Source organism: Polistes fuscatus, unplaced genomic scaffold (genome assembly GCF_010416935.1).
Source record: "Polistes fuscatus isolate 324 unplaced genomic scaffold, CU_Pfus_HIC Scaffold3, whole genome shotgun sequence".
Classification (NCBI taxonomy): domain Eukaryota; kingdom Metazoa; phylum Arthropoda; class Insecta; order Hymenoptera; family Vespidae; genus Polistes; species Polistes fuscatus.
The window spans coordinates 6,906,438-6,932,668 of NW_025113107.1; the positions used below are offsets into that span (position 1 = coordinate 6,906,438).

The following is a 26,231-nucleotide window of genomic DNA, read 5'->3' on the forward strand; positions in this document are numbered from 1 at the left end:
GTGTTGAAAAAAAATAAAAAAAAAAGAGAAAAAAATAAAAAGAAAAAAAAAAAAACATTCGAAGAATTTCCAGAATTCGAAGAATTCGAGCAAGGTTCCTTTTTTTCAAATCGCAGCCTCGAGAGTTCGAGTATATAAGACCACTTGAATTCACGGATCATTAAAATTTTAGCCGGCCGGAAAAGATTCGCTAATTGGATGCTTCTCGTGTTAGCTCGTACAAACAATTCTACTCGAAAATACACAGCGATTTCGGTTTCATTTAGGTGCTATCAAAGTCCTATGTTTCGTGTTAATTAGTATTTTGATAACGAAATTATGTACGATAATTGAGAACGAAATTCTAAATATTAATCGGTTAATAAGTGTTTAAAATCATTGACAAATGAATACTACTAATATTTGCAATCGCGAATAATTCTTAAGCACGTTTAATTTGATCATTTAAATATATTTTACGCACACGCACACACACACATCTGTTAACGAAATAACAAAATAAATAATATAATAAATTATATACGATAAATGAGAGAGAGAGAGAGAGAGATATTCCTATAAAAAATATAGGATCTAACGTTAGGTATCGAAGAAAAAATTTCCAAGTCTTATCTTTGTTATGATTAACAAGCTCTTTCCTTGAAATTACCATTATACATTTCGTAGAAGATGATTTCGTGTGAAATCACTGCAGATGCACCAAAAGTGGAAACGTTAATGGTTGGTAATATTTCTGTGGTATCTCCAATTATGGAAATTGTTCTGTAAAAAGTTTAGCTCAATCCTCACAATTTCTACTTAAATTTGTTTTTCTTTTTACCCCCCATTTACCTAAACTCGAATGATCGTCTTTTTTTCTATCTCTCTCTCTCTCTCTCTCTTTTAAGTTTTCATTTTCTTTCAAGTAACACGCGATACCGCAGCTCACGCGATTGAGGAAACCAAGTTTGCCTTTTTGCGAGGTGCAAAACCGAACAAGACGGCAAAGTATCTTCACAACTTTTAACTTGATAGATAAAAAGTACAAGAAATGGATAAAATACGAGAGCTAGTGAGTGAAAAAAAAGAAATAAAAAAGATGAAGTAAGTTCCAATCTCCTTAAATTTTGTTTTTCATATTTTTCATCCGACGACAACAACAACAAAATTCTGGAATTTTCCGATATTAATGAAACTCTCAATTATTTTATTTATTTCCTTTTCCCCACTCCCCCGGAAATAAATATTCACGCAATAATAATAATGTTATGCATTCATAAATTTTCTTACGATAACTTTATCGAAAGGAAAATTGAAAAAATTAATTTTCTTCTTGATTAAAATAAAAAAAGAAAGAAACGATCTCCTTCGCATAGATCTTATTACATTTTTAAATAATTTACTTCTTGTTATTTTCTTGAATAGAAGATAATAATTCGTTCGTAAAATTTCTAAATGTAGAAAATATTCGTTAACTCCTTAGAAGAGCATTTTAAATTGCTAGTTAATATTAAAAAAAAAAAAAAAAGAAAAAAAGAAAAAAAATGATGAACCAAAAAAACCATCCGAAAAATCGAGCTTAAATTTCAAATATTTAAGAGAAACGATAAAGGTGGTGATAGTCATTTTTAACAAGATTATCGATTGTACGTTTATCGATATGTTGTCACTACATCGAAAACAACAGAGACCTTTTAGATTTACGAGCGTAAGAGAAGAGATGCAGTAAATATATATATAAATTTATACTATACATAAACAGATAGAGAGAAAAAGGAAGGAAGATAGAAAGAGAGGGAAAGAGAAAGAGAGAGAGAGAGAGAGAGACGATTTTCCGCAGTACTGGCTCGACTAGGGGCCAAAGTAAAAGTCCCAAGAGAAGCGTTACAAGCACGGATTCGGTTTAAATGGAAGATTCGTTGGTTCGAGGAGAACCTCCTGAAATTTTTAACAAGGTGCTACCTAAAACGTGCTGGGAATTCTTGGGAAAAACGGCTATCCTGGTTTCGTGTGCCATTTCTATATGTAAGTACTATATATATAAATATATACATGTATATACATTAGGATGGTCCTTATTTACATCATTTTGAAATTTTTTGTTTCCCGCCCTCTAAATATCTTCTAAATGCATAAAAAAAATTCCTGTAAATTTTGAGCTCTCGAATTCACTTATATTGTCTTGAAAATATCAAAAAATATAATATTTAGGATGAAAGAAATCGTTTCTCGGAAATGCATTTGCTTGTTTAGGTACGCGATACCGCTTGAAAGAGTCAGTCGTTTAATGTTTCATCGCACCGAAACCTCTCGAATATTCCCTATCAAAAGTAAAAGAATAATCTAGATCATGGATGGCGAATATTTTGGATGCGTGGGTCAAATTCGGCTTATCATCGCTTGCCACGCTAATTCGTGGATCAGTAATCGAACGAGGTGACCTTGAGAGGGGGATCAACTTTAAAAACTGAAAAGCATAAAAAAAGGTCCGAGTTTTATAGATTTCACAGACATTTCATTTCCAAGCTTATGTCTATGCGTCAATTTTACAAAATTCATTCACGAAAAAAACAATTTTTCACTCGAATATGTTGACCTAAACATCGTTAAAAGAGCATTCATTCGCAAGTTTCTTCATTGATCGAAAATTATTATGTTAAACATTTTTATACATTTCATATAATATTTTCAATTTTTAATGTCAGATCATTATCAAAGCGAAAATATAAAAGAAAAGCGATCCGTAATTAATCAATTCAGTTTAGTTTGAATCAGAGTTAGTTAATAAATGGTAAGCTAATAGATGATGTGTAACATTATATCTATGTTATCCAAATAAAATTACTTTCATTTATTATTCACTATCACTTCTGCCATATCTCTTTAAATAGGATCCATAATCTCTCAATCTCATTATCGACGATCTAAATCTAACCATAAACTTTCGTAATTCTGAATTAAACAAAGACATTATTATAAATCGTAAGTAATCTTGTATTAGTCGATACCAATGAAAACCTTTAAACCAATTATTCGAGTTCTCTCTCTACGAGAACTAATTAAACTGAAAATATAGATTTAATATGTACGTTAAGAAAACCCCCCATATAACATAAAATACATAATATAAGTATACCTAAGGAGAGCTTTTTCTTTTTTCGTAATTTTTAAATCTAAAATTCGTAGTCAGGAAAAGTACTCAAATATCCGGTTTTTCTTCATCTTACTTACACACAATATCAATAGCTTTCTAAGCAAAAATTTAAGTAAGCATAACAGTATAAGATTTTAAGGGATACTGACGTTATATGGATTTATAAAGTTCAAAGGGTTAAAATTACTATCATGTTTTTCTATATTATTGCGAATACATTATACGTATATTGTAATATAACTAATAAATAATATTAAAAATAAATAAATATATAAATAGGTAAAGAAGAGTATCATGTAAATGAATCTTATTAAATCATAATCGTTTTATGATAGTCTGAATTACGAGATATTATTTTTTTAGTTAGAATATCACGTTAAATGGTATTTAGCTCAAGGCTACTTTCGTTGTAACGAAACTCCGACTTTTCTCGCTATTGTTATTACTGCTACTGTGTTACTTGGTATATATAAATTATGCGTACGCGTATATGAACCTTTTTTTTTTTTTGCATATTTTCTCTTTTACGATAAAGAAACCAAGAAAGCATACTCGTATTCATGTGAACAGTATAACTTATATCACCGTCATGACATAGAAATTAAGCTTTAAAACGTTTCAGAATTATCTCTAATCGTAAAGGGAAAACATACAAATAAAAAAGGAAACAGAACAAAAAATGATGTAGATAAAAACGACAGAGAAACGAACTTCACAAGGTTGATGTTCTGACGTAAAATTCGTTTTGTGTCACGCGTTGTCGTATCGATTATCAAACGTTAAACAAAAAATTTGTTGAGAAAATTCTTCTTATACAAGCAAAATACTAGACGACGCAAGCGTAAAAAACAAAGTAACAAATTTATGAAAAATATTTTATTGCGAGGAAAATAAAGGACATCGGAAAGATTAAACCGTTCCGAATTAATCGTCACACTTTCGAACAAAGTAAATACTCGTTGATTGATAGTTTTTGATACCGAGTGTGCGATCAGCGATGAGTTTTTTGTTATTTGAATCCTCCATAGTGTACGAGAGTAATCTATTACCAAAATTAACGTGATAGATATACGATTATCTTTTTCTTACATTTTTAATCTAAACGAAACACAACGGTTTGTTTATTAAATTTTCAAATTCCACTGTCGTCGTCACCTATAAAAAAGATTAGTCTTCCAACGATGATGAAAAATACCTGAGTAATTTAGATATTAATTGTTTGCATTAGCTATAACGTAGTAATCGTGTAGATAAGTGATATTACTTAATGAGTTCTTAATTAACGACTTTACCTTGCTTCTGTTACGCGGTGCGAAGTCCTCTTTGCTGGCCTTCCGCCGCTTGTCCTTGAGGATCATTCTTGCTGCGGCGAACGCCATCTTGTCGTGTCTTCACCCCTCTTTTTTTGTTTGTTCTTAATTTTATTTCACACCGAAATCGAGATTTCCAAAAATATAAGCAGAACCAGCGTCGTTTAGCCGAGGAAGAACACACTGGTTGTTAATCTCCTCGATTTTTCACCCGAACACGTTCTTCTTCTTATAAATTTTTTTTAAATGGTAAAGAAGACGAATAGAAAGACTGAACTTGTTTATTGCTCATTTAACAGCACGAAATAATTATTTATATTTACATGCACATATTTTGCATGTAACAATCGATAATCGATAATCGCATCGATTCGAAAAAGAAAAAAAGAAAACACGAAACACGAATTGTTAATTTTAACTTTGATTACAAGAGATCACACCCTCTTGCAACATTTTTATTATACTTTTTCAAGATTTTCTTTTCTTTTAACCCAATCACTTCTCTCCGTACTTTCCTCTCTCTTCTTTTTTATTTTCTTTCTGCTCTCGGCTCTTGAAAACGAATCGATATTAGTATCGGTATAAATACATATATATATATATATATGTATATGTGTGCGTGTGTGTGTGTGTGTGTGTGTGTGTATGTATATATGCATATATATCTATACAACCGATGAACACTATCGTTTATGTTATAAACGTACAGCCAATAATTTATCTTGGAACGCAACTTTGCCTTTTTTTTTTCTTTCTCTTGTTTTTATTATTGTTGCCGAGAAAATACTTTATTCCTAAAATCCAGGGTTTCGTTTCTCGGTATTTCACTTTTTTTATCGTTGAATAAATGCTCGAGAGTATCCCGATATTATTTTCCACTCTTCGTTTCCTTTTTTTGCTTGTTGTAAAAAGCTTGCAAGCAGCAAACCGGAGGGAAACATTTGGTTTGTCACGCGCGACCGAATCGCCGCCACTCGAACGTTGTTTCACGCAATCGATCACCTAACAATCACTCTATCTTTCTTTCTCTCTCTCTCTTACTCTCTCTTGCTCTCTCTCTCTCTCTCTCTCTTTGTCTTTCACGACGATCGTTATCTTCCTTCTTCCATTCGATATATCGTAGCGTCTACATTCCAGTCAAAGAAAATCGTGACTGATGCGACTTCATTTTTCGTACAACACTCGAACCAACGCTCGTTACAGCAACTATGTCCATAGATCTATAAAATGAGAAAATATTGGAGATGGTGTTGTATTAAATATTTTAGTTTGACTTTTTTTTTCTTTTTTTTTAATATCATCTTGCCTGGCAATAGTGTTCCTCCTTTTACTTATATTATATATATATATTATAAATAAAATATATACATATATATATATTTTTTTTGTTCTCGTTTATTTTTTTCTTCTTTTTCATCTTGTAAGAACGAACATGAGGTTTTAATGATTATAAGTAGAAAAAAAATATTTGAACTATTCGAGTTTTGATATAGGTGTATATAAAGGATAGTAAGGATCTTTAGGATCTTATTGTTAATTAGACGAATACGATTGCTAAAACTTTGTTTCGTTTCTTTTGACAATAAGTGTATCGGAAAAAAAGCGTTGAAAATCCCTTTGAACAAAGCGTAAAAGTCTCGAAAGAGTTTTCAATATCATCCACTTCAACATCTCATATCGATGTTTCTTTTATGTAATCTCGTTCAATCAAAAAACGTTATAATGAGACTCTTTAAGGAGAAAGAACCGATAGGGAGAAATTTCGAAATTTTTCTTTAACCGCAAAAATCGATCTAACCTATCGTATAAATAAGTATACCAGTAGTAAGTAAAATGCGTATAACGCGAATTTCTGCAAATATTAATGCGCGTCAATAGAAAATGATGGATTTATACCAAATCGAATGTTAAAAATGTATTTATATATTAGGTTGATCAAAAAGTTTGTACCAATTTAAAAATCATTCAAAAATAACATGCTTATATATATATATGAACATTTAACACGTATATTATCAAGAATGTATTATATTAAGTGTAGCAATGAATTCGTGCGCCTTGATAATAAATTCATTGCATCAAAATCGCCATCTTTTTTTCATCTAAAATTTCGTCAATTGTCTAAAAGATGGACCAAAATCATTGGTAATAATAAAAACTATTTCAAAGATTAACAGATATATGATTATTTTATAAATCAATATTAAATATGTTTAAGAAGACATCGAATTCATTGCTATATCTAATAAATATTTTAAAAAATCGGCACTCGCGAACTTTCTAGACAACCCAATGCTTATGTTAAATACCTATACGTAAGTTTAATTTTCGCTAATATTATTCTACGTTTGTTTAAAGTATTTTATGTTCCACGGGAAAAGTAAAAGAGAAATAGAAAATTCAATTATATAAACTGTCGTATCTGACAATTGCAGTACAAATTTTTCTTTTCATAAGTCGATACTTCACAATATAATTTGTCGTAGTACCATATCTCGTCAGAATGATTCTTTTCACCTTTCTCTTTCTCTTTATTGCCCTTTTTTCTTTTTATTTTATTAACTTTCAAGATACGCAAGAGCAAATCTCGCAATAAAAAAAGTTTTCCATTTATTATATGTAACAATTAAAATATTATATATATATATATATTTTCTTTTCCTTCTTATATCAAAGTACTTCGCATTTATTTTTTTTTTAACTTAACAGGAAGTAGCAGCGATGGGAATAAAATGGCACAGGATTATTAAAGAATCGATGAAGACATCCCTTGAGAGTTGAGTATGCTCTAGCACTCTAACGAACGAAGCCTTTTAAATTCCGGTACGTCTGCTGTCTGTTCGCTTTTTCTTCATTTCCCGACAGAAAAAAAGAATCCGTTATGATATTTTAAAAAGTGGACGCTTTCAGTTAGACTCATTTTTGTCGTTTAAATAAACTGGGTTTTTTCATCTCACAGTAAGCATATCGACGAACACTTTCTCACATTATTCGATCTCGTAACTAACTAATTAACCGCGAATTCGATTTCCGTGACATTACCGTTGATTCTATATTGCAACTTATAACGTTGAAGGTATATTCACGAAAGGAAATTTAGAACGCATATTTATTTCCCACAATTTTCATCGTCGTTACGTTCCGCGAGATTTCAAATGCCACTTTGCGAATTTGAATAACATTACATTTAATTGAACTGAGTGCTACCCGTAGAAACCTCGAGCTCTTTTCAATCTTAATAAATCAATACGGGTACTAACCGATTTTTGTCTATTTTTTTATTTCTTTTTTTCCTTTCCTTTGATCATTTTTTTTGTTACATTCCCACACGAAACTAGTCGCTTTATTTGCGGTGAGTTTCTGTATCGCGAATATCCGATAAAACGTTCGCTTTTCCCTTTCTCTCTCTCTTTCTCTCTTTTTCTCTTTCTCTTTCTTTCTTCCCTATTCCGTTATCTCTTCTCTCTTTCTAGGAAACAAACTGTATAAAACAATTCTCGGTCGCATTCGTTCCGTCCTTCTTCCATTTGAGCTCGCGTTCCCATTCACTTTCCGTACAACGTTCCTGTTTTACTAACGGAGGAATAGATAAACTTTTTATAGAATAGGAAGAATAGTTTCAATCCATAGTAACGCTACACTAAACTTTCTGACGTTATCAAATTATATGCAAAACGATAAATGCGTATATACGATACATACGTATGTGTATACATATATATATGTAATACATAAGTAAGTATACGAGTAAGTATATATGTATTCATAAGTATACGAGTAAGTATAATATATATGGATACGTAAGTATACGAGAATGAAGATGCATTTTAAAGGAAGCATATATGATATCTGGATATTTGAGAAGAAAAAAAAAGAAAGAAAAAAAATCATGGGACGGAAGATTCGAAAAGAAACTCGACTGGTATGGTTGTATCCCTTGATTTATTGTATTTCTTCTCTACTCGGAATATTTCATATCGCGATAGACAGCACGGTTCATGATATCGCTAAGTAAACATCTATCTTTTGTTGTCTGGAAAAAGAAAATAGAAAAAAATACAAAAGAGTAAGAACGGTCTTGACATCTAGGGGATAAACATGTACCGCTAGGACTTCTTTATCAATGAAAATAAGGAGAGAGAGAGAGAGAGAGAAATAAACAAAAAGAGGAATAAAAAATAATAAAAAGGAAAGAAACGAAATCACTTTTCGTGAAAGCCACGTTCGCGTAATAACGTTCCTCTATCGCTTTCCGATAGGTTTAAAGTCGTAAATGGAACGCATTGCGTTATTTACTCATTTTACTCTTCCATTTGTATTTGTTTTTTTTTTTATTTATTTATTTATGTTTGTTTGTCCTTTTTTATTACCAATAAAACTATACAACTTCGATATCGTCCCGAATGATATATTATATAAAAAGATATACGAATTTTAACGAGATATAAAATGTGAAGACAATTTATTGCAAGTTTGATAGAGTGGAACTAAATTTAAATTGCAACCATAGAATGAAATTCTCATCACCGAATTCATGTTGTTAGATTCTACCACGTTTCATTTCACCGTATAATAATATTTTACGAATTAATTCGATGAAAGAAACGAAAGTAGCAAGAAAATCGATATACATACTCACTCGCATTCACACACATGTGTATTTTAATAATTTATTTTTAATCCGCTAGTCATTGTTATTATTTTATTCTTACCGTTTAAATGTGTACGCGTATTATATGTTTGCACGGATTTGAAGGAAAATGACAAAATTTACATTTGAAAGAAAGACAATAAATTTTCTTACTTTTATATACGATCGCGTAAAAACTTTTATTATAGTTCTATTTATTTTTATCTTTTTATTTATTCAATAAACAATTTTGTCCTTTTTATTTTTTACGATTATAAATTTAGTTATAGTAACTATTGGTACTTTATTACCTACGTGAAAACAGATTTGTTATTATAAGATGAACTATCAAATATGAAATTGAAACGTGTTACAACACGACCTTTGGGGAATGATTATTAAACGTTATCTATGCATGCTAATTAAATGTTGCCGTAATTGCCACTAACAACGATCTCACGTTATATCATTATAACAATAAACATTCTATTACAGGTACTCAAGATTTTATAGGATAAACGTAAGACTTGAACATTATATTAACAGATATAGTTATTTATATTTTACAAATACATCTCGATAAGATGATCTTCCTTAATGATTTTGCGTAAGAATGTTTAATTAATTTTTTTTTCTTTTCGATGTATATTCGACGAAAAGTTTTTTAATTTAAACAAGAGTGTATGCGTGCACCTTTGATTTAAAACGTTTTAAATGCTTTTTAATATTTACCAAGGCAATATACGAGAGCAAGGAGTCTAATACATATATATACACGTAAATACGAACGATCTCTAAAAGCAGATTTTATATCGCGCACGCACTACCGAACGTTAAAAATTCTATTGTCTGTTGTAATCCTCTTATTCGCTATAACATATGAAAAATATAAATCTTTGTTAAAAGAGAAATGAAATATTATAGACAACAAAAATTTTTAATAATCATTACTCAGGTTTCTTCGAAGCGTTATGTCCACTCGCGATTTGAACGAATTCGAATCGTTTTAAAGGATTTCGTTAAATTCAAAAATTCGCGTATAATTTTTTTTCAGACGACACGGTGGAATTATTTTCGAGGAGAAAAGCAAAAAGAGTATTATATATAGAAAATAAAAAAAAAGAAATACAATACCTCAATGTGTATTTAATCTCAACCATCCGATTGAATTTTTCTCCTGGATATTTGAAAAATAAACGCGTGTAGGTTTGTATCCATGTATTTATGCACCCACAAATATAAAATACTTGCGCAGAATGAAAGGAAAAAAAAAAATTACGAATTTTTTTCATCGATCCTGTTTTACTTAGAATCGTTACATCAGATAATATTCCTGTCACGTATGTACATATGCTGACCTGATATATCGCACGTACAATCACAAATTTTTAATAGCCCAAACAATATCGTAGTACTCGTTATCTATCAAAAATATCACCAAATTTTTATTTACATACATTTTCTGTTCCTTTTTAAACATTATTACACCGTCGCCTCCATTTTGTTAATTGAACAAGTTTGATTAGTTTCAAAGAAAGCTAGAGGATATACTTTTGACGACGGTTTCTTTTCGTGAAATTTTTCGAGGCGTTAAACGAAACAATAAACTAACGAGTAGAAGATGATGAAGAAGAAGAAGGAGGAAAAAAAATAAGAAAAGCACGAAGGAAGAATAAAGTAATAACGTTGATAAGAAAAAGAAAGAGGAAAGAAACGGGAAAAGCTTTCTATTGAAACTCCTCCAACGAGATTTCCTTAAGGAGTGTTTCTCTTCGTGAACTCGATCAAAAGAAAAGGGAGAAACACAGAGAAGTAAAAAAAATACAATCTATAACTTTTCGGATAAAACATGAGAAAAACCATTCTCATTAAATCTTTGCTCGATGAAACCTAAAAAGACGAAGCAATTTTCAAAATGAGAAAGTGTAAACTCGAAGAAAAAAGAAAGAAAAGAGAAAAAAAAGCCATCTTATTTTATTATAACTAATATAAATTCGATCATTCGAAACGGCTGTATCAGTCACCTGATCTATCTTCCTCTTTTTCTACTATCTATTTATCAATCTATCTATTTACCCATTCATCTAATTTTTATCTTCCCTTAAAAGATGACTTAGAACAAAAATAAGAATTCGAATTGTGTGAAAGGTCAATTGCACTTGCTGATAATTCAATTTCTTATCGTTGAAATGATTAATTTTCATTAACGTCAACAACGACAACGACAACGACAAAGACGACGATGACAAAAAGGAGGAGAAAAACAGAGATAAAACGATGATCGACGATTCGAGATTTAATGTTTAACGTTTAAACATAGAGGCTAATGAACGTCGAAGAAATTCAAAGCGTCACTTTGGAACGAAATTCCATCGCGTTCAGAGTTACGTACACGGCACGCGGTGCACGCGAGAATTTATTGAATGATTTCCTCCCATTGCGCTTTCAGTTCGATAACAAATGTTTTAAAATCCGGATATATCGGAGATTTCTTTTATAAAGTCATACGTATTAGATTAAATATTATTTAACCCTTTTTAGTGCTATGGACGCATATATGCGTTTGGTAAAAGTTACCAGATTAGACTATCGACGCATGTAAGTGTTTGTTAATATGAATGTAAAATAATGTAATGTTGATATATGTCTCGATTGTTTTGTTTTCAGTCATGTCACATCAAAATTATATATAAGAAACAAAAATTTTAATTATTAAATATAATTTATTATTAAATCTGGTTAATAATATCATTCAACGGAAACAGCCGTACTAATAATAAACTATTCCGTCCCTGAAAAATACTTCAGCTAAAAGTGTTCAGCACTCGAAGGGTTAAAAGGATAAATCATTTTTGTAATTTGGTAATAGTTCAAGATGTTCGATAGAAAAGTTAATTTTCTTTTATTTTCTTTTTCTTTTTTTTGTTTTATATACATATTTTTTTTTTACATTTTGGCATCAGAATTCGATCGAAAATAGAGTCAATCGAAGGAAAAGAAAACAAAAAAAAAAATGAACAAATTAAAAAACCCATGGAAATGGTTCTCGAAACATGTAAAACTCCATTAATATTCTTGTCACGATCTACGATTTAAAAGCTCGCAAACTGTGCACCGTGATTTTCTCTGTCTATCTATCTATCTATCTACCTTTCTATTTCTCTTCTGCCCCGTAACACCACGTTAAAAGCTCAGCAGGATCGGGGCTTAATTAAGCGAACACCGATTCGTAACGAATAGGAATGCCGAATACGCAAAAACGGGCTCTCGCCTCAACTTAACGGACCTCCATCACGAATTCCACTAATCATGCTCGACAACGACGACGGGGACGACATTCTCGTTTCCTATGACGTAAATTCGACCTCGATTATCTACCACCGTCTGTACAAAATTAGAAATAAAAATAGTATATCACATAATTGAACAGTTGACAGACAGCTCGATCTAACGCACGTTTATTGCGTATATGTATATACATGTATATGCGTACGTGTGTGTCTATATAAAAGAAATAAAAAGGAATGGTTAAAAGGAATATAAACGTTCAAGAAAAAAGAAAAGAAAAAAAGAGGCAGAATTTGAAACGAAGTCACAAGGATTACCGATCGCGTGGAATTTTCTTTGGGTTAACAGCCACTGGTCACGCATCATCGACCACAAACTCGAAACAAACGATTCTTTCCCTCTCTCTCTCTCTCTCTTTTACATTTAAATATCGATGAACTGCCCCATTTTACTCCTTTAACCCTTTCTCTTCTGTTCCCTTGATTATCATTGTCCAGCACGGACGATCCGAGCGATACGCGTTAGACCTTTGTGTTTTACGTGAATACTACTATTATGAACATTGTTCATAAGTATTTTTCCCTTGTAAACAGCTCGGTTGAAGAGAAATAACTATGTCAGTGTGTCATTATAAAGAGTGTTCGTTTGAAAGATTCTACCCGATGATAAACTAATTATGGGTTTTGTGTTTCGAAGGAAACCAATGATTTAATGGATAAAGTAACAAAACAAAAAAGTAAGTATATTGTTAAATGTGGATCAATTTTGTCGTTAAGATCTTGTTATAAAAAATCTATTAAATAGTACAATATTGTTCGAATCGTAGATTTTGTAGGTCACTACGATATAACAAATGCGCTGGAATACCACATGAAATTTTTCATTTAATTGCTTTGAAAAAGAATATAGTATAGTCCCCTTTCAATAAAGACGTTTAATACAGTACATTTCAAAAGACTACTTTCATTTTTCAAGCAGAATAAGGAAAAATATGTCGACGAAAAATAAAGTGGAACACGAGTGTGCTAAGGAAAATTGAAATTTCTAACGTTGTCGATTTTTGTCGTCAATTTAAAAGATGGAACATTAGAGTCTTGAAATTTAACATTCTTAATACTTGAAGTTCGATATATATGGCAAAAATGCGAACAGTATTCTCAATCATATTTTCTTCATTTTTCTCTCTTTCTATTTCTTTTTCTTTCTTTTCATCTCTCACTATTTTTAGCATATATGGAAAAAGGAAATTTTTGAGTCTTTTCATGCTCGAACGTTCACATTTTCAAATTTTCCACGAAATCCGTAAGTATAGATGGGATATGAGGAGAATTTTAAAATCAAAGAGAGACGCGTCGCCTAACGTAAATGCAGTTAGAACATCATAAATTGTCCGCTTGAGATAAAAAGAGGGAGAAGGGAGGGAAGAAGGGAGAGTGGTAAAGCCATATCATAATCTCGACGTTGACGGCGGTTAAGCTTTAACAATGACGCAAGATACAAGGTGCTGTTCTCGTATGTAACTCACGTTCACGCCCACATATTTCGTCTACCTTTGCAAATTTGTGTCCATTGTAAAAAAAAGATAATTAGAAGTAGAGACGTGTTAGTTGTTACTTGTAAAAAATACCTATGTTAGTATAATAATTTAAATATTCTACGAATTGTAGGACCGAATGGGTAACAATTAAATTTGACTCCTTTTACAGCAAATATGGCGGCCAAAATAATATCTCGTAAATTTGTATGTAAAATAAAAACACGTGTAATAACCAAATGTACAAATAATGCCTCAACACTCAGAAACTTAATATATTGTTACTCAATATCTGTCCATAAAAAATATTGCTTTTTAATCTGTTACAATATTTTCATTCATTGGCACCCGATATGATGGAAGAAAAAATAAAAAACAAAGAAAATAAAATAATACACCAGCCCACATATTTTTAATAATATTCCTTTTCTACTGTTCCCGCATATTTATTTGTCTAATAATTTTCGAAATAAATTGTGACTTATCATTAAGCACGTATCAATCCTATTTCCCAAAATTATCTATAAAATATAATTGTAAGAGACAAAAAATATGGCGTAATTCGACGATGTAAAGTAGTCGTCAATTAGAATTTTTGTCGGCCAATCAGAAATTCATTTTCCGAAAGAAAATGTCTGATCGAAGCCAGGCCACATCCTTCCAAAAATCCTGCCTTTCACGAGTCCAACTTCGGCTTTGTTACTCTCGAGGGCGGTCGTCGGTGCAGGGGTAGTATTGATCACTCCCACGGTGCGCCCTCTTCCATCCTTCTCGTCCTCCGACCTCCGTTCTCCATCCTTCCTCTGCATCCTCCGATTTTCTATCCTTCGTCTGTTCATCCATCGACTATCGTCTTTTGCTTAACTCGCGAGTAAACGTCAACCGTTCATCCTCCTTCTACTCCTTCTGTATCCTTCTATATCAACTCGGATCGTTGCACTTATCACGGAAATTGAATTTCTCTCCTTTATCATTCCCCATACGTATTTAAAATATTTATATATATATGATGTCTGACGTTTTTTCGTACAAACTTTGTTAGAGTATTACATATTTAGAAATAAGAAGAAGAAGAAGGAAAAAAAATAAATCGTTTAATGATTATTTATTCTGGTACCGTAATCGTGACTGGTAATAATACCTTCTTTATATATCTCTCCCTCGAAAATTTTTCTCACCGATAAAACAGGGAAATGAGAATATTATACTTTACGTAAGTGTATGAAAGACAGTATATGAAAGTCTATGTATGTAAGAAAAAGTAAATGAGAGAGAGAGAGAGAGTAGACAAGTAAAAACGTTAAGCCGTTTCTTAAGAAAAACTTTTCACTAACACGGCTTGTGGTGAGCTTTACGTTACCGACTAAACTACCACCAGAACTCTGTTCACTGTGAATATAAAAGCATTAGACGAATTAATGGCCGCGAAACGATGTTGGTGAAGGCAGTGGTAGCGAGAATACTGTGCGAGCGTCGGACAATACTTTTACTGGTGATCGATACACGTCGTATTAAATCGTAACCCGTATCGCAGTTTTATCGAGTCGTTGCGTTACTTTTTCCTCTTGAAGAACTGTTTATTCTTACATTTAGGCGTGCCACGTTGCCTCGTAACGGGTACAACAAAAAATTTCTCCCTTTCTCTAGATTATCTTCGAGTACTTCAATCTTTATCTCTTTATCTGTAATATACGGATATTCAATGAGTCTTAATCGAAATAATAAACAAACATTTTTATCTATCTCATCATATATAAAAAATATAAATGTAGTATGTATATAATAAAGTAGTTAGCTCGATCATTCTCGTTACAAACAACTAGTCATCGGTTCATCATTGTTTAAGGTTAAATGTTTGATCGGAAAATTCAAGGTGTGTCTCCAGGACGCAATATCGCGATGACTTTCTAGGAAATAAGTCAACAAGGCTCGAGTAACGCTTTTACGAAGAATATATAAGAATATAGTCATGATAAACCGGGTACAGAAGCTAATGTCTTCTGATGTATCGTGCCAATAAATCGGGAAACCCTACCTGTCAAAGCTCGTTACATAAGGTTAATCTTTAAATTGATCGGTTTTATTAATATTACGTGTATTTTTCTCCCCTTCCCTCACCAACCCCAGTTCTTTCTGTTTCTTCCTTTTCCTATTTTTTTCTTCTTCTTCTTCTTGATGTAACTTTCATCAAAGATGAAAGTAAACGCTAGAGGTATACATCCTGTTCGATGAACAAATTGATATTAACGATAGGATGTCACGAATAAACAATTTACGAGACGATAACGTAATGACGAGTAATTTATAGGGCTACTTGGTGAGAATGGGTCGAAGGAAGTGGTTTGCAGTGATGGGATTGGATCCAAGCCAGGGCTGTTGCTGATACGAAGACATGGAAATCCCGTGAGGTATATCATTCATTACTACGAATTACATGCTTTAATCGATGCGAAGCCTACTTTTCATTTTTTTTTTGTTTTCTAGTCAATGACACGAACATCATGGAAGTGTGCTTGAAACGTTTCTTATAGTACTACAATGTATTTTAATATATATTTTTAGATATGCATCAAAAACAATTACTCTGATAATCATCGTACGCTATTCAATATGTTTTTATAAGATAGGATTTTTTTTCTCTTTCCTATCCTACATTTATATATATGTATATATATATATTTCTTTACTAATAATTTATTATTTTCTCGTCTTTTTCTAATTGTATAGTTCTATCGAATACAAGGTAAACTATAGTTTAGTTAAACTGAAACGATCGATATATCGGTCGAGTCTTGTACATTACGTTTCTAATGACTTTGACCATAAGTGGTATAATTGTAAAATACTACGAATATTTCGAATTAAAAAAATATATATACAATAAATTCTCACAATTATGGTTTATTATCCGTTTACTATGTCATTTTATTATATCCTTTTATATAAACAATTGATTTATTATTCTCTCATTAAAAGAAAACAACCTTGACTCATAAATTATAACAATCGTCAAGTAAAAATCCAAATATACCTAAACATATATATATTTCCAAAAAGGATCGATTTTTCAGTCAAATTCTCCATAATTAATAATCAATTAATCAAACTCTTTTTAACATTCCGTTGTATCGGCTAATAAAGAAGAAAATAACCGGAGTAACGATAAATCGTTCGGTTCATCAAGTGTACCTACATATATTCTAACGAAGGTCAAGGAAACTAAGAGAAAAGAAATGGAGAAAAAGAGAGAGAAAAAATCAACAAATGAGATCTCTGCTTCCGCGAAGGCAGAATTATCGGTGTACTCTAGAGATAAAAAGTGAGGGGAAAAAGACAAAAATAAGAAACGAATGAGAGAAAAAGGTAGAAGCGTTGGAAATGAAAAACGATTATACCATTAATCGTGAAAATCCATTAACCGAAATGTCTAACGGTTCTGATCCAAATAATCTAAGGGATTATGGAGTATCGTTGTTAGAAGAGCGATGATCGAAATTTGAGCTCTCTCAAGAAACTGCACGTTTGAGGGAAGAGCACCATAGGAAAAGATCTTTTGTAAAAATCTTTTTTACAAAATCGTCAAATGAAAGAGAAGAATTTTCGTTCTTCTACTGGTAGTAGCCCCACGTTACTCGGGATTTCTTTTTATTTGCCAAAGGCACACGTATATAAAATTCTGTAACAAGTATGTAAGTATATGCGCTTGCAGCATCCATTTGTTTATCTTTCTTCTCACCGAGCATACGCATACTCGTAGAGTTGCGCTATATTTCTATCTATTTATCTGTTTCTCTCTTTCTCTCTCTCTCTCTCTCTCTCTCTCACTCACATTGTGCACCGGGTATCCCGGGTTCATGCCCTACTTACGTTATCGAACTGTAGGAGGGCAGGGCACCCTGCACAATGTACCTCTCATTGATTGTTTATCCGTGTATACTACCGAATTTTTCATTATTCCTATAGAAAAATTGTGTACAATAGAGATAAAGAGAAAATGAAAGTTTGGAGATTAAAAAAAAAAAAAAAGAAACAAAAATAAAAAACGGAAAATGTTTTCAATAGAAATTTTATAACTCAATATTCATATTTTCGTTCTCATTGGAAATAAGAAGAAACTTTGAAATACATATCGTACAATTGTTTTTCACTAAAGTTATTTTACTACCTGCGTTCTATTACTGGGCAATACTCCAAAAGAATTATTCGGACGGAAACATTGCGGTTCTGAGATGACCACGAACAATGTCGCCGACCTATCGATATTAATTCGGTTTCAGAATCGTCTTCCGTTTCGGAAAAAGACTGGTTTCGTTATGATACTTTTGTTCGATCTCAAATATGTTTGATATTTGGAAAAAAAGAAAAAATATATATATGAATACTACTTTGAATATTTTTCAAGAACGATTAATCTTTGAAAAAAAATATTAAAAAAATAGAAACTTTATTGCGTCGGTTTAAGAAACGATTTCGTTTTAGAATTCATGTAAGGGTTTCCGACCATAAGGAAGTTCCATTTCAACCCCATTTTCGATTTAATCCTAAGAAAGGTGTTGTGTCGTAAAGAAGAAGAAGAAGAAAAAGAAAATACAAATAGAAGAAATAGAAGAAGAAAAATGAGGAAAAAAAGCGACAGAGGAGATGGATGACGGAAGGGCCGGTCACCATTGTCCGGATATGTAGTTCGAATACATCAACCCCTTCCTCTAAACGTTTAAATTCTACCCGACGGAGCTCGGCCACATTTTCGGAAATCGTATGACAACTCTGGTACCATATTCCTAGATCTTTCTGTCAAGTTGACAGTAGTCACACCACACGCGTTGACAATTTCGATATATACGAATTCCTGACGAGCCATTCCAATAGCTACAAAATTCTTCGATTAAGAAATAAATATGTCGATTGAGAATCATTGAAGTTGTCTCTTGTTGAAAAAAAAATACGAAAGATCGAATGAACTAACATGAATTAAAATGATCAGTTTTATAATTTATATATTTCTTTTAAATAAATTACGAAAAAATGATCCTTTCAAATATTATTCAGTATTAATTATAGATACGTGATTTTGTTCTAACAGAAGAATCGTTTAATTAATTCAAAACAACAAATTTTTCCCTTATGCTGGAAAAAATACGAACAAGAAAAAATGAGTTTTCTCAGAGAGTACTCTTCCAAGGACGCGTTAACCGGATCGAAAGTTTCTGTTTTAAGTCTGGTAAGTCCTTGAAGAATTATTTACAAGAATACGAAGATACAAAGCAGAAGTTTATTCGATATTCGCCGTGAAGTTTTCTTCGGGAAAATAACGAAAATTGTACAAAAATTGGAAACATTTTCTTTTATTTTATCCTATTCACAATTCAAAATAGATTTAGAATAGATCTTAAAAAAAGATAGTTTTAGAAGAAGATATTAAATTATCATCGGCACTCGCCAAACGATCAAGTTGTATCTCGTTCCTCGAATATTTCTATTTGCATAACATTCGAATTTTCCAAATGACGACACCATTGCTCTAAATATGTAAATCTCGTAATCAGTAGAAAATTCTTCTCGCGTTAAATGCGTATTGTAATTTCGTTCAAAAACATATCCCTTTTTCTCGTATAAGAATGTTAAGTTATTTATCGTTGGTATACGCTTTATATCGACTAAACAACATAATATTTTTCACGATAACGAGTTATTTTCTTACAGACGTTACTAATGATTAATCTTTAAGCATATCGATTTGAGAAGATAAGACGATAAATAAGATACTTGAACATTTTCAATCGGAAGGTAACAGGAAGTTTCGAATGAATTTGACTTTAAATGCCGAGACGAATAGACGACGCCTATAAAGATTAGGATTACTCGTGTAAAAAAATTAATATTCGAGAGCACGCGAACTTGACACACAGGTATAAAGGAGGCATGCACCTGTTTTAAGAACGTTATCTCGCGTGCTCCGGCAAGGTCAAAAACCTCCAAGAGCGATCGATGCTTATGATACAGTGTGTTTCCGACACGAATATGTTTGATGATAGTAACCCCTGAATAATTGAAGTGCGAGTGGGTTGTTAATATCGCGAATGTCATGTTTTCAGCATTTACCTACATCGGACTAATGTAAGTCTAAGCGGTGCGAAACTTATGAATAATAAGTATAAGAGAATACAACCGAAGGTAGTATTTATGCACGTTGACATACCCCTAACGATAAGAAGTATCTAGCTTCATCCATTTTCCTTTATCTTTAATATGTTTCAACCATCGTTCTCATTTATCCACAAATAAACGATCCTTTAATACGTTTCTTTTTCTCCTTATATAATTATACAACAAACGATAACGTAATACAATTTTACGACGATACAATGATGCTATCTCAAAGTCCATCGATCAAGTTAACGAACGTACTTATACGCTTTCCCAATTTTCGGAAAGATTTGTCAAATGTACGAAAAAAAAAACTAATATACCTACGGAATTATCTACAAATTAAACGATCAAATCTTTTTTCGAAAAAGAAAAAGAGAGAAAAAAGAATATATATATTAAAATGCTATTCTTTTATTGAACAAAAGATAATAAAAATACTATTCTTTCATTAAACAACGAATCCTATATAAAACGAATCGAATCAAATCGAATTGAATCGAATTTTTAAATTTCCCTCTATACGATTTCAAACGCGGTTCGTTTCAAAGATTCAATAGCGTGAGAACGACGATCGACGCTTTCGGTGGAGTAAAATGGGACGATTCGGTAGGCGACATTTCCCGCTGGGAATAAATTTGCGCGATACGCCGTTAATTAGAATACGTTATTTGCACAATCGAACGCGCAAGCTCGAAATCGATCAGGAAATTTCGGTGCAACGCGCCCGTTTCTCGCAAATTAATCGAATTCATGTTGGTCCTGCAAAACGAAGGATTCGATAAATAGACAGAGAGAGGGAATGAGAGAGAGAGAGAGAGAGAGAGAGAAAGAGAGAGTGAAATATAGGGAGGGGGATAGTGTAAAAGGAATTAGGAGTGGTGGGGGGAGGGAGGGGGACAAACGAATAATATGATTCTTAATCGAAACTGGTGGAAATGAAAACAGTCAATTCTCCCCAATTTTTCTATTCTAATATCGAAATTATTTTCATGATTATTCTAAAATAAAAACCTATAAGAGATCTAAACTGTTGAGAATCAAGCTTAGTTCATTGGTTTGCAACAACGTGTAGGACGTTAACGGTTCGTATCCCTTGAACGAGAACTAAAACCGACGGATTATTTCGATTACTCGCATCAGTGGATATTGCTTTCACGGTTGACATAACGATCAAAAATCATTAGGTTAGATCGTAAGATGAAAATTTATAAATTTAATTAGATTCTATAGAATGTACATCAATTTTATTCAACGTTTTGTTCAAATAAGGATTTTCAAGATGATTTGGAAAAATAGGATGATTCGATATTGTCAGAGATCCTCCCTCTCCATTGTGTAACATAATTAAACGATAATCGGATACGGCTTAGTCAACATGAATCGATAAACTGGATCGACTTATCGAGACCACTATGGGAGATTAATTTGATTTTCGATCCTGAAATTGGTTGTGCGTGCATGCGTGCGCGCGCGCGCGCTCACGCATACATTGCCTCGGGATACACTATTGCTTGCTGGAATTTCAGTCCGATGTCTCCTCTCTATCCATGATTTTCAACGTAATTCATCTAACACGATACATGACATAGGTATACAGTAAGCAAGTACTTGTATATAATATAATAACGTCGATATACTAACGAATCTATTCGTTTCATCGATCAACGAAACTAACACGTCGCGGCTTTCCTTTCGGGTTTAAATAATAAGGCAAAATGAGCTCTAGTTGAATAATGCAGGATAATTGGAATGTCGGTTACTATCATAGATTAAAATTGAAAAAATTGAAAACATTTATTTTATAATTTAATTTATAATATTATAATTGTAATATATAAAAAATAAATCATAAGGATCAATTTTGTTTAATTTTGTTAACTTAATCCAGTATTATAATAATCGGTACATACATATGCATGTATACTATACTCAACAACACTGTAATAATTTTCAATATTATTTTATCATTAACATTATTTTCCTTGATATAAATATTAAAATGTGCTTAAAGGATAAATATTTGTTTTCAATTTTTACTTCTAATTTTTTATTTTTATATGTCATCTTTATTCCGACTTGAAACTTGATATTTTTTCCTACATCTTTTCGTTCAATCTAATCGAAAGAAGAATAAAACAAAAAAAGAAGTTACGCTCAAGTGAATAATCATAATTTTTATATAAATGTAAGATGAAAAGTAGATAACGCTTATTAGTTGGTAAAAAGATACTAACAATAAGACGTTTACTCGATGGGAACACTAGACAGCGTGATATCGATATCGGCGTTCAGAAGACACGTGGTTCTTGTCCACTGTCTCCAAAGGAAATGTTTGACCTTGCACAAGATATCAAATGTGCGTCTAGTCTGCACTTTATATCGATCGTATTTGATCGTAGACACACCGAAAGAGACATCTTCGAATAAGTATGTATTTTTAGAGGATCGTATTTCCAAAGATTTCCCACTGGTTTTTTGGTTTGATCTTCATGATCGGTAACGGTATCGAAACAGGTATCGTTCGTACATAAAAGAATGAAATTGTCGTCTTCTTAGACAATTTTTTTTCAGTAATGGAAGACTATCCCGTAGTAAGTTTATAAATCAAAATCATGAGATTAATTAGAAGATAAGACGATAAGAATGAATGAATATTATTGCGTGTTCGAGACACGAGCAAGCAAGTAAGCAAGTAAGCAAGTAAGCAAGTAAGCAAGCGAGCGAGCAAGCAAGCAAGCAAGCGTCAAACGCGATTCCTTAATAAGGCATTTGCATTGAATCTTATCATGACAGGTTTCCATGTTTTATCGAAAGGGTCGATTCGGTATCTCTGTTATCTTTCCTTGACTTATGAACCTATAATTAGAACTCTTCGAATGGCCTCGGACACGTACCGCGTCGACTATTTTAAAGATGTTCTCATAACAACGACTTATCTTCGATATCACGTTTTCTTTGTTATTAAACATCAATGGAAAAGTTAATGACAGCTTATCGTCAATAATCAACGAATGAATTTAAATACGAACGAACTAACTCAAAAGAATTCAAATTTTTCTTCAATGATTTATTACAAGTTCCACGTGTCTTCTAATCGTTAGAATAAAAATTATTATAATAAACAATTTGTGTGTGTGTGTGTATCTATTCATCGATCGCCAATAAAAAGGGATATAATCGTCATTTATTAAATCACGTTGTATCAAAGTTTATAACTAATGTACATTCTCGTTTAATCTCTCGTTTATGGTTACAAAACATAATTAATATTCACCCGTGATTCGCATTACGGCACGTAGCCCGAAACAAAGCCATCGAACTTTCGAAATCGAGAAATTCCATGGAGAACACGGTCACGTCGTTATCGTTTCAATTCTGACGTCTCATTAGGAATCAAAAAAGAGAAATCAAAACATTCACAAATAAAAAAAGAGATAGAGAGAGAGAGAGAGAGAGAAAGAGAGAGAGAGTAAGATAAAGCGAACAAAATGAATAAATCAAATACGTTTTTTTGTTACAACTGGGAAAACAAAATAAGAAAGAAGTCAAACGTATTTTCGAAATTTTTCCATAAGTAGCACGAGCAATTAAAGCGACGCGGATGACACGACGAAGATGACGATCGATGACTGCGATTACAAAGATGACAAGGACCAAAGGCTTGAAAAAATATATATATCTTGGAAAAAATTTGTCGTTAATATAGTCGGAAAGAATCCCGTAATAAAAAGCGCCATTTTCGAGGAAATCCCTGTAAGCGACGGTGCGGCGAATGGTGCGGAGAGGGGTGGGTCATCCCTGGAAAGCCGTCAACCAAATACATACAGGTCCTTCGGTGTGTAGGTGCTACGTAATATATATATATAAATATAAATATTATATATGTGTATCTACTGTACACGCACTGATTTTGAACGTTTTAACGCGTTGGATCTTACGATCGAAATAGTATACGTTGAAAATTTTGTAATCGGAGAGAAAGGAGACTCGTGAGTTAAACTCGTGTAGTCGTCTTGTAGTAAAAGGAGAAACCGCTTTCAGGACTTACGTGCTCGATGCAGGACAGATGGGCCGTGACTGACACCCCTGGTGCCGCCGCGCGCCCTTCCCCGCGCCACCACTTTCTTTGCCACCCTTCGCGATTGATACACTACGGCGCAGGCTCGCGATCAGAGTCTTCCCACCCCTTTCTCACTCTCTCTCTCTCTCTCTCTCTCTTCCTCCCTCTCTTTCCATCGTTCTATCATTCAGAGTATTCATATGTGTGAGTGTGTATATGTTTCATTCTCTTTCTCTCTATCTATCGTTTATAGTGTATACTTATATATGTGTTTGCCTGCTATGTCTTTAAATCCCTTCTCTTCTATCATGTGAATGTAAAGGTATGTGTTTCTCTCTTTCTAACCTCCCTCCACCCCCTGCCCACCCCCTCCAAATGCCAGATAAGAGGGCGTACAGCGAGCAGTTTCGTTTCTGTGTACGCGCAAGGACCGAGGCAACTTAGGGTGAACGTCTCTCGATTAGCTTCCCTTTCGTTTAAGGTTCACTACTGTGAGGCAGGTCAGTGTTGGATCTTCCCTGGCTTTGCAATCAAAATCCATTGCAATGGAATCTCGTTCATTACGTATTATGAATTAGATACATAATAGACATTTCTTTTAATTTCTAAAATTATTATGATGTCTTGTCGGTTGTTTTGATTTGACTTGTTTTTTTTTTTTATTCTTATTATAATTAAATTTTAATTACGGTATTATATTTAACATGATCATAAAGTGCGGCGGCGGCTTGTTGTTTTTATTTTTTTCTTTGTTTTATTTTCTTCTTTTTCTTTCTTTTTTTTATTTCAAGAAATCATTTGAATTTTTATTTTCTTGCAACTAGGCGATAAATTTGATGAACACGATAGATAAATGTTAATAGGCAAATAGTTACATTTCAAGTTTTCTTTATCATTGACATAAGGATGCGATAACAGCCAGATCTTGGCGAGATGCTTTACTCTTAACTTATACTCATAGCCACAAATTGATATCCGCGGTTTTCACGTTAAACGATACTCGTGAACTGCACGAAGTAGTTCAGGTCCGTCACTTGCCAGCAATTCGTACATTCATATACAGGGTCTTTCGCCTAACTCGACTACCTAAAATATCTCGTTTATTTCGTACGATAGAAAAAAATGTCGCAGGAAAAAAATATTCTATTTGAAAGCGCCGATATACTGACGGGCCGAATTTTTTTGTCAAAATCGTTTTTTTCAAAATTTCGAGATCATCGTATTTTTTTTAAATAGGAATGCATATTTTTATTACAATATTCTTACAGCTTATAAAAAAACGAATTCAACGATGTGCAATATATTGACCTTTAAGTGACCTTTACCTAGAAAATTGTAAAATGTTGTCTCTTGTACATGAGAAAATTTGTTGCTTTTAGTGAAAGGGAATTTTGTTTTGAAAGGGAAAAAGGAGAAAAAAAATCAAAGAGAAATATCGAGGACCGATTCGATTTTGCTATAGAATCGAGACTGATTGATTGTTCGCGTGCTTTCTTAATTAGCGGAAATTTGATTATCCAAAAGTATCGACCGTTGACGATCGGTTTTGTCCCTGCACGTTGCAGCGGCCCATAAGCGAAAGGACGAAAACGTTAAAAAAATAATCGAATGAGTCTCTGAAAGAAAAACGTACATTAAATTTTGATCGAAACTCGTTTTATATTGGAAAAAAGTCCTATATGGTGTACATTGAGGTATACTACGGTGAACCATGGGTTTACATGGTTTTAAATTTCGATATGATGGAAAATACCTGCTAAGTAATTAACAATTAATGAATTATTAATAAAGATTGTTTCTTGTACATGAAAAGAGTTTTTGTTTGTATGAGTATCCTACACGTTGATTTACATTTGTTCCTTCATTTACCGTCCTCCTAGCGCGTACTGAAGTTACTGACAAACATTTCATAATTTTCTCGGTAAAGGTTACTTGAAGGTCAATATATTGCACATTGTTAAATTTGATTTTTTATAAGCTATAAGAATATTGTAATAAAAATATGCAGTCCCATTTAAAGAAAATACGATGATATTGAAATTTTGAAAAAAAAACGATTTTGACAAAAAAATTCGGCCCGTCAGTATATCGGCGCCTTCGAACAGAATATTTTTTTCCTGTGACAT

At 32.5% G+C, this 26,231-nt stretch overlaps 1 protein-coding gene and 1 long non-coding RNA gene across 7 annotated transcripts in view; both read right to left on the minus strand.

Moving 5' to 3' along the window:
* Positions 1-26,231, minus strand: part of LOC122520275 (neo-calmodulin-like) — a 91,819-nt gene that overhangs the window by 32,757 nt on the left and 32,831 nt on the right. For 2 of the 6 annotated variants that reach the window (XM_043640360.1, XM_043640358.1), the window contains exons 1-2: positions 24,094-24,173; positions 4,426-5,663 (exon numbers count right to left, since the gene is read on the minus strand). The exons of the other annotated variants lie outside the window; for them this stretch is intronic. In XM_043640360.1, the coding sequence (XP_043496295.1) occupies positions 4,426-4,512 (87 nt within the window). In that variant the 5' untranslated portion in view covers positions 4,513-5,663; positions 24,094-24,173. Of the gene's footprint in view, positions 1-4,425; positions 5,664-24,093; positions 24,174-26,231 lie in introns of those variants that run through there. 6 annotated transcript variants of the gene reach the window in all.
* LOC122520276 lies at positions 23,609-24,080 on the minus strand. The gene is made up of 2 exons (XR_006304498.1): positions 23,984-24,080; positions 23,609-23,891 (listed from the first exon to the last, which is right to left on the minus strand). It is a non-coding gene; the product is annotated as an uncharacterized LOC122520276 (long non-coding RNA).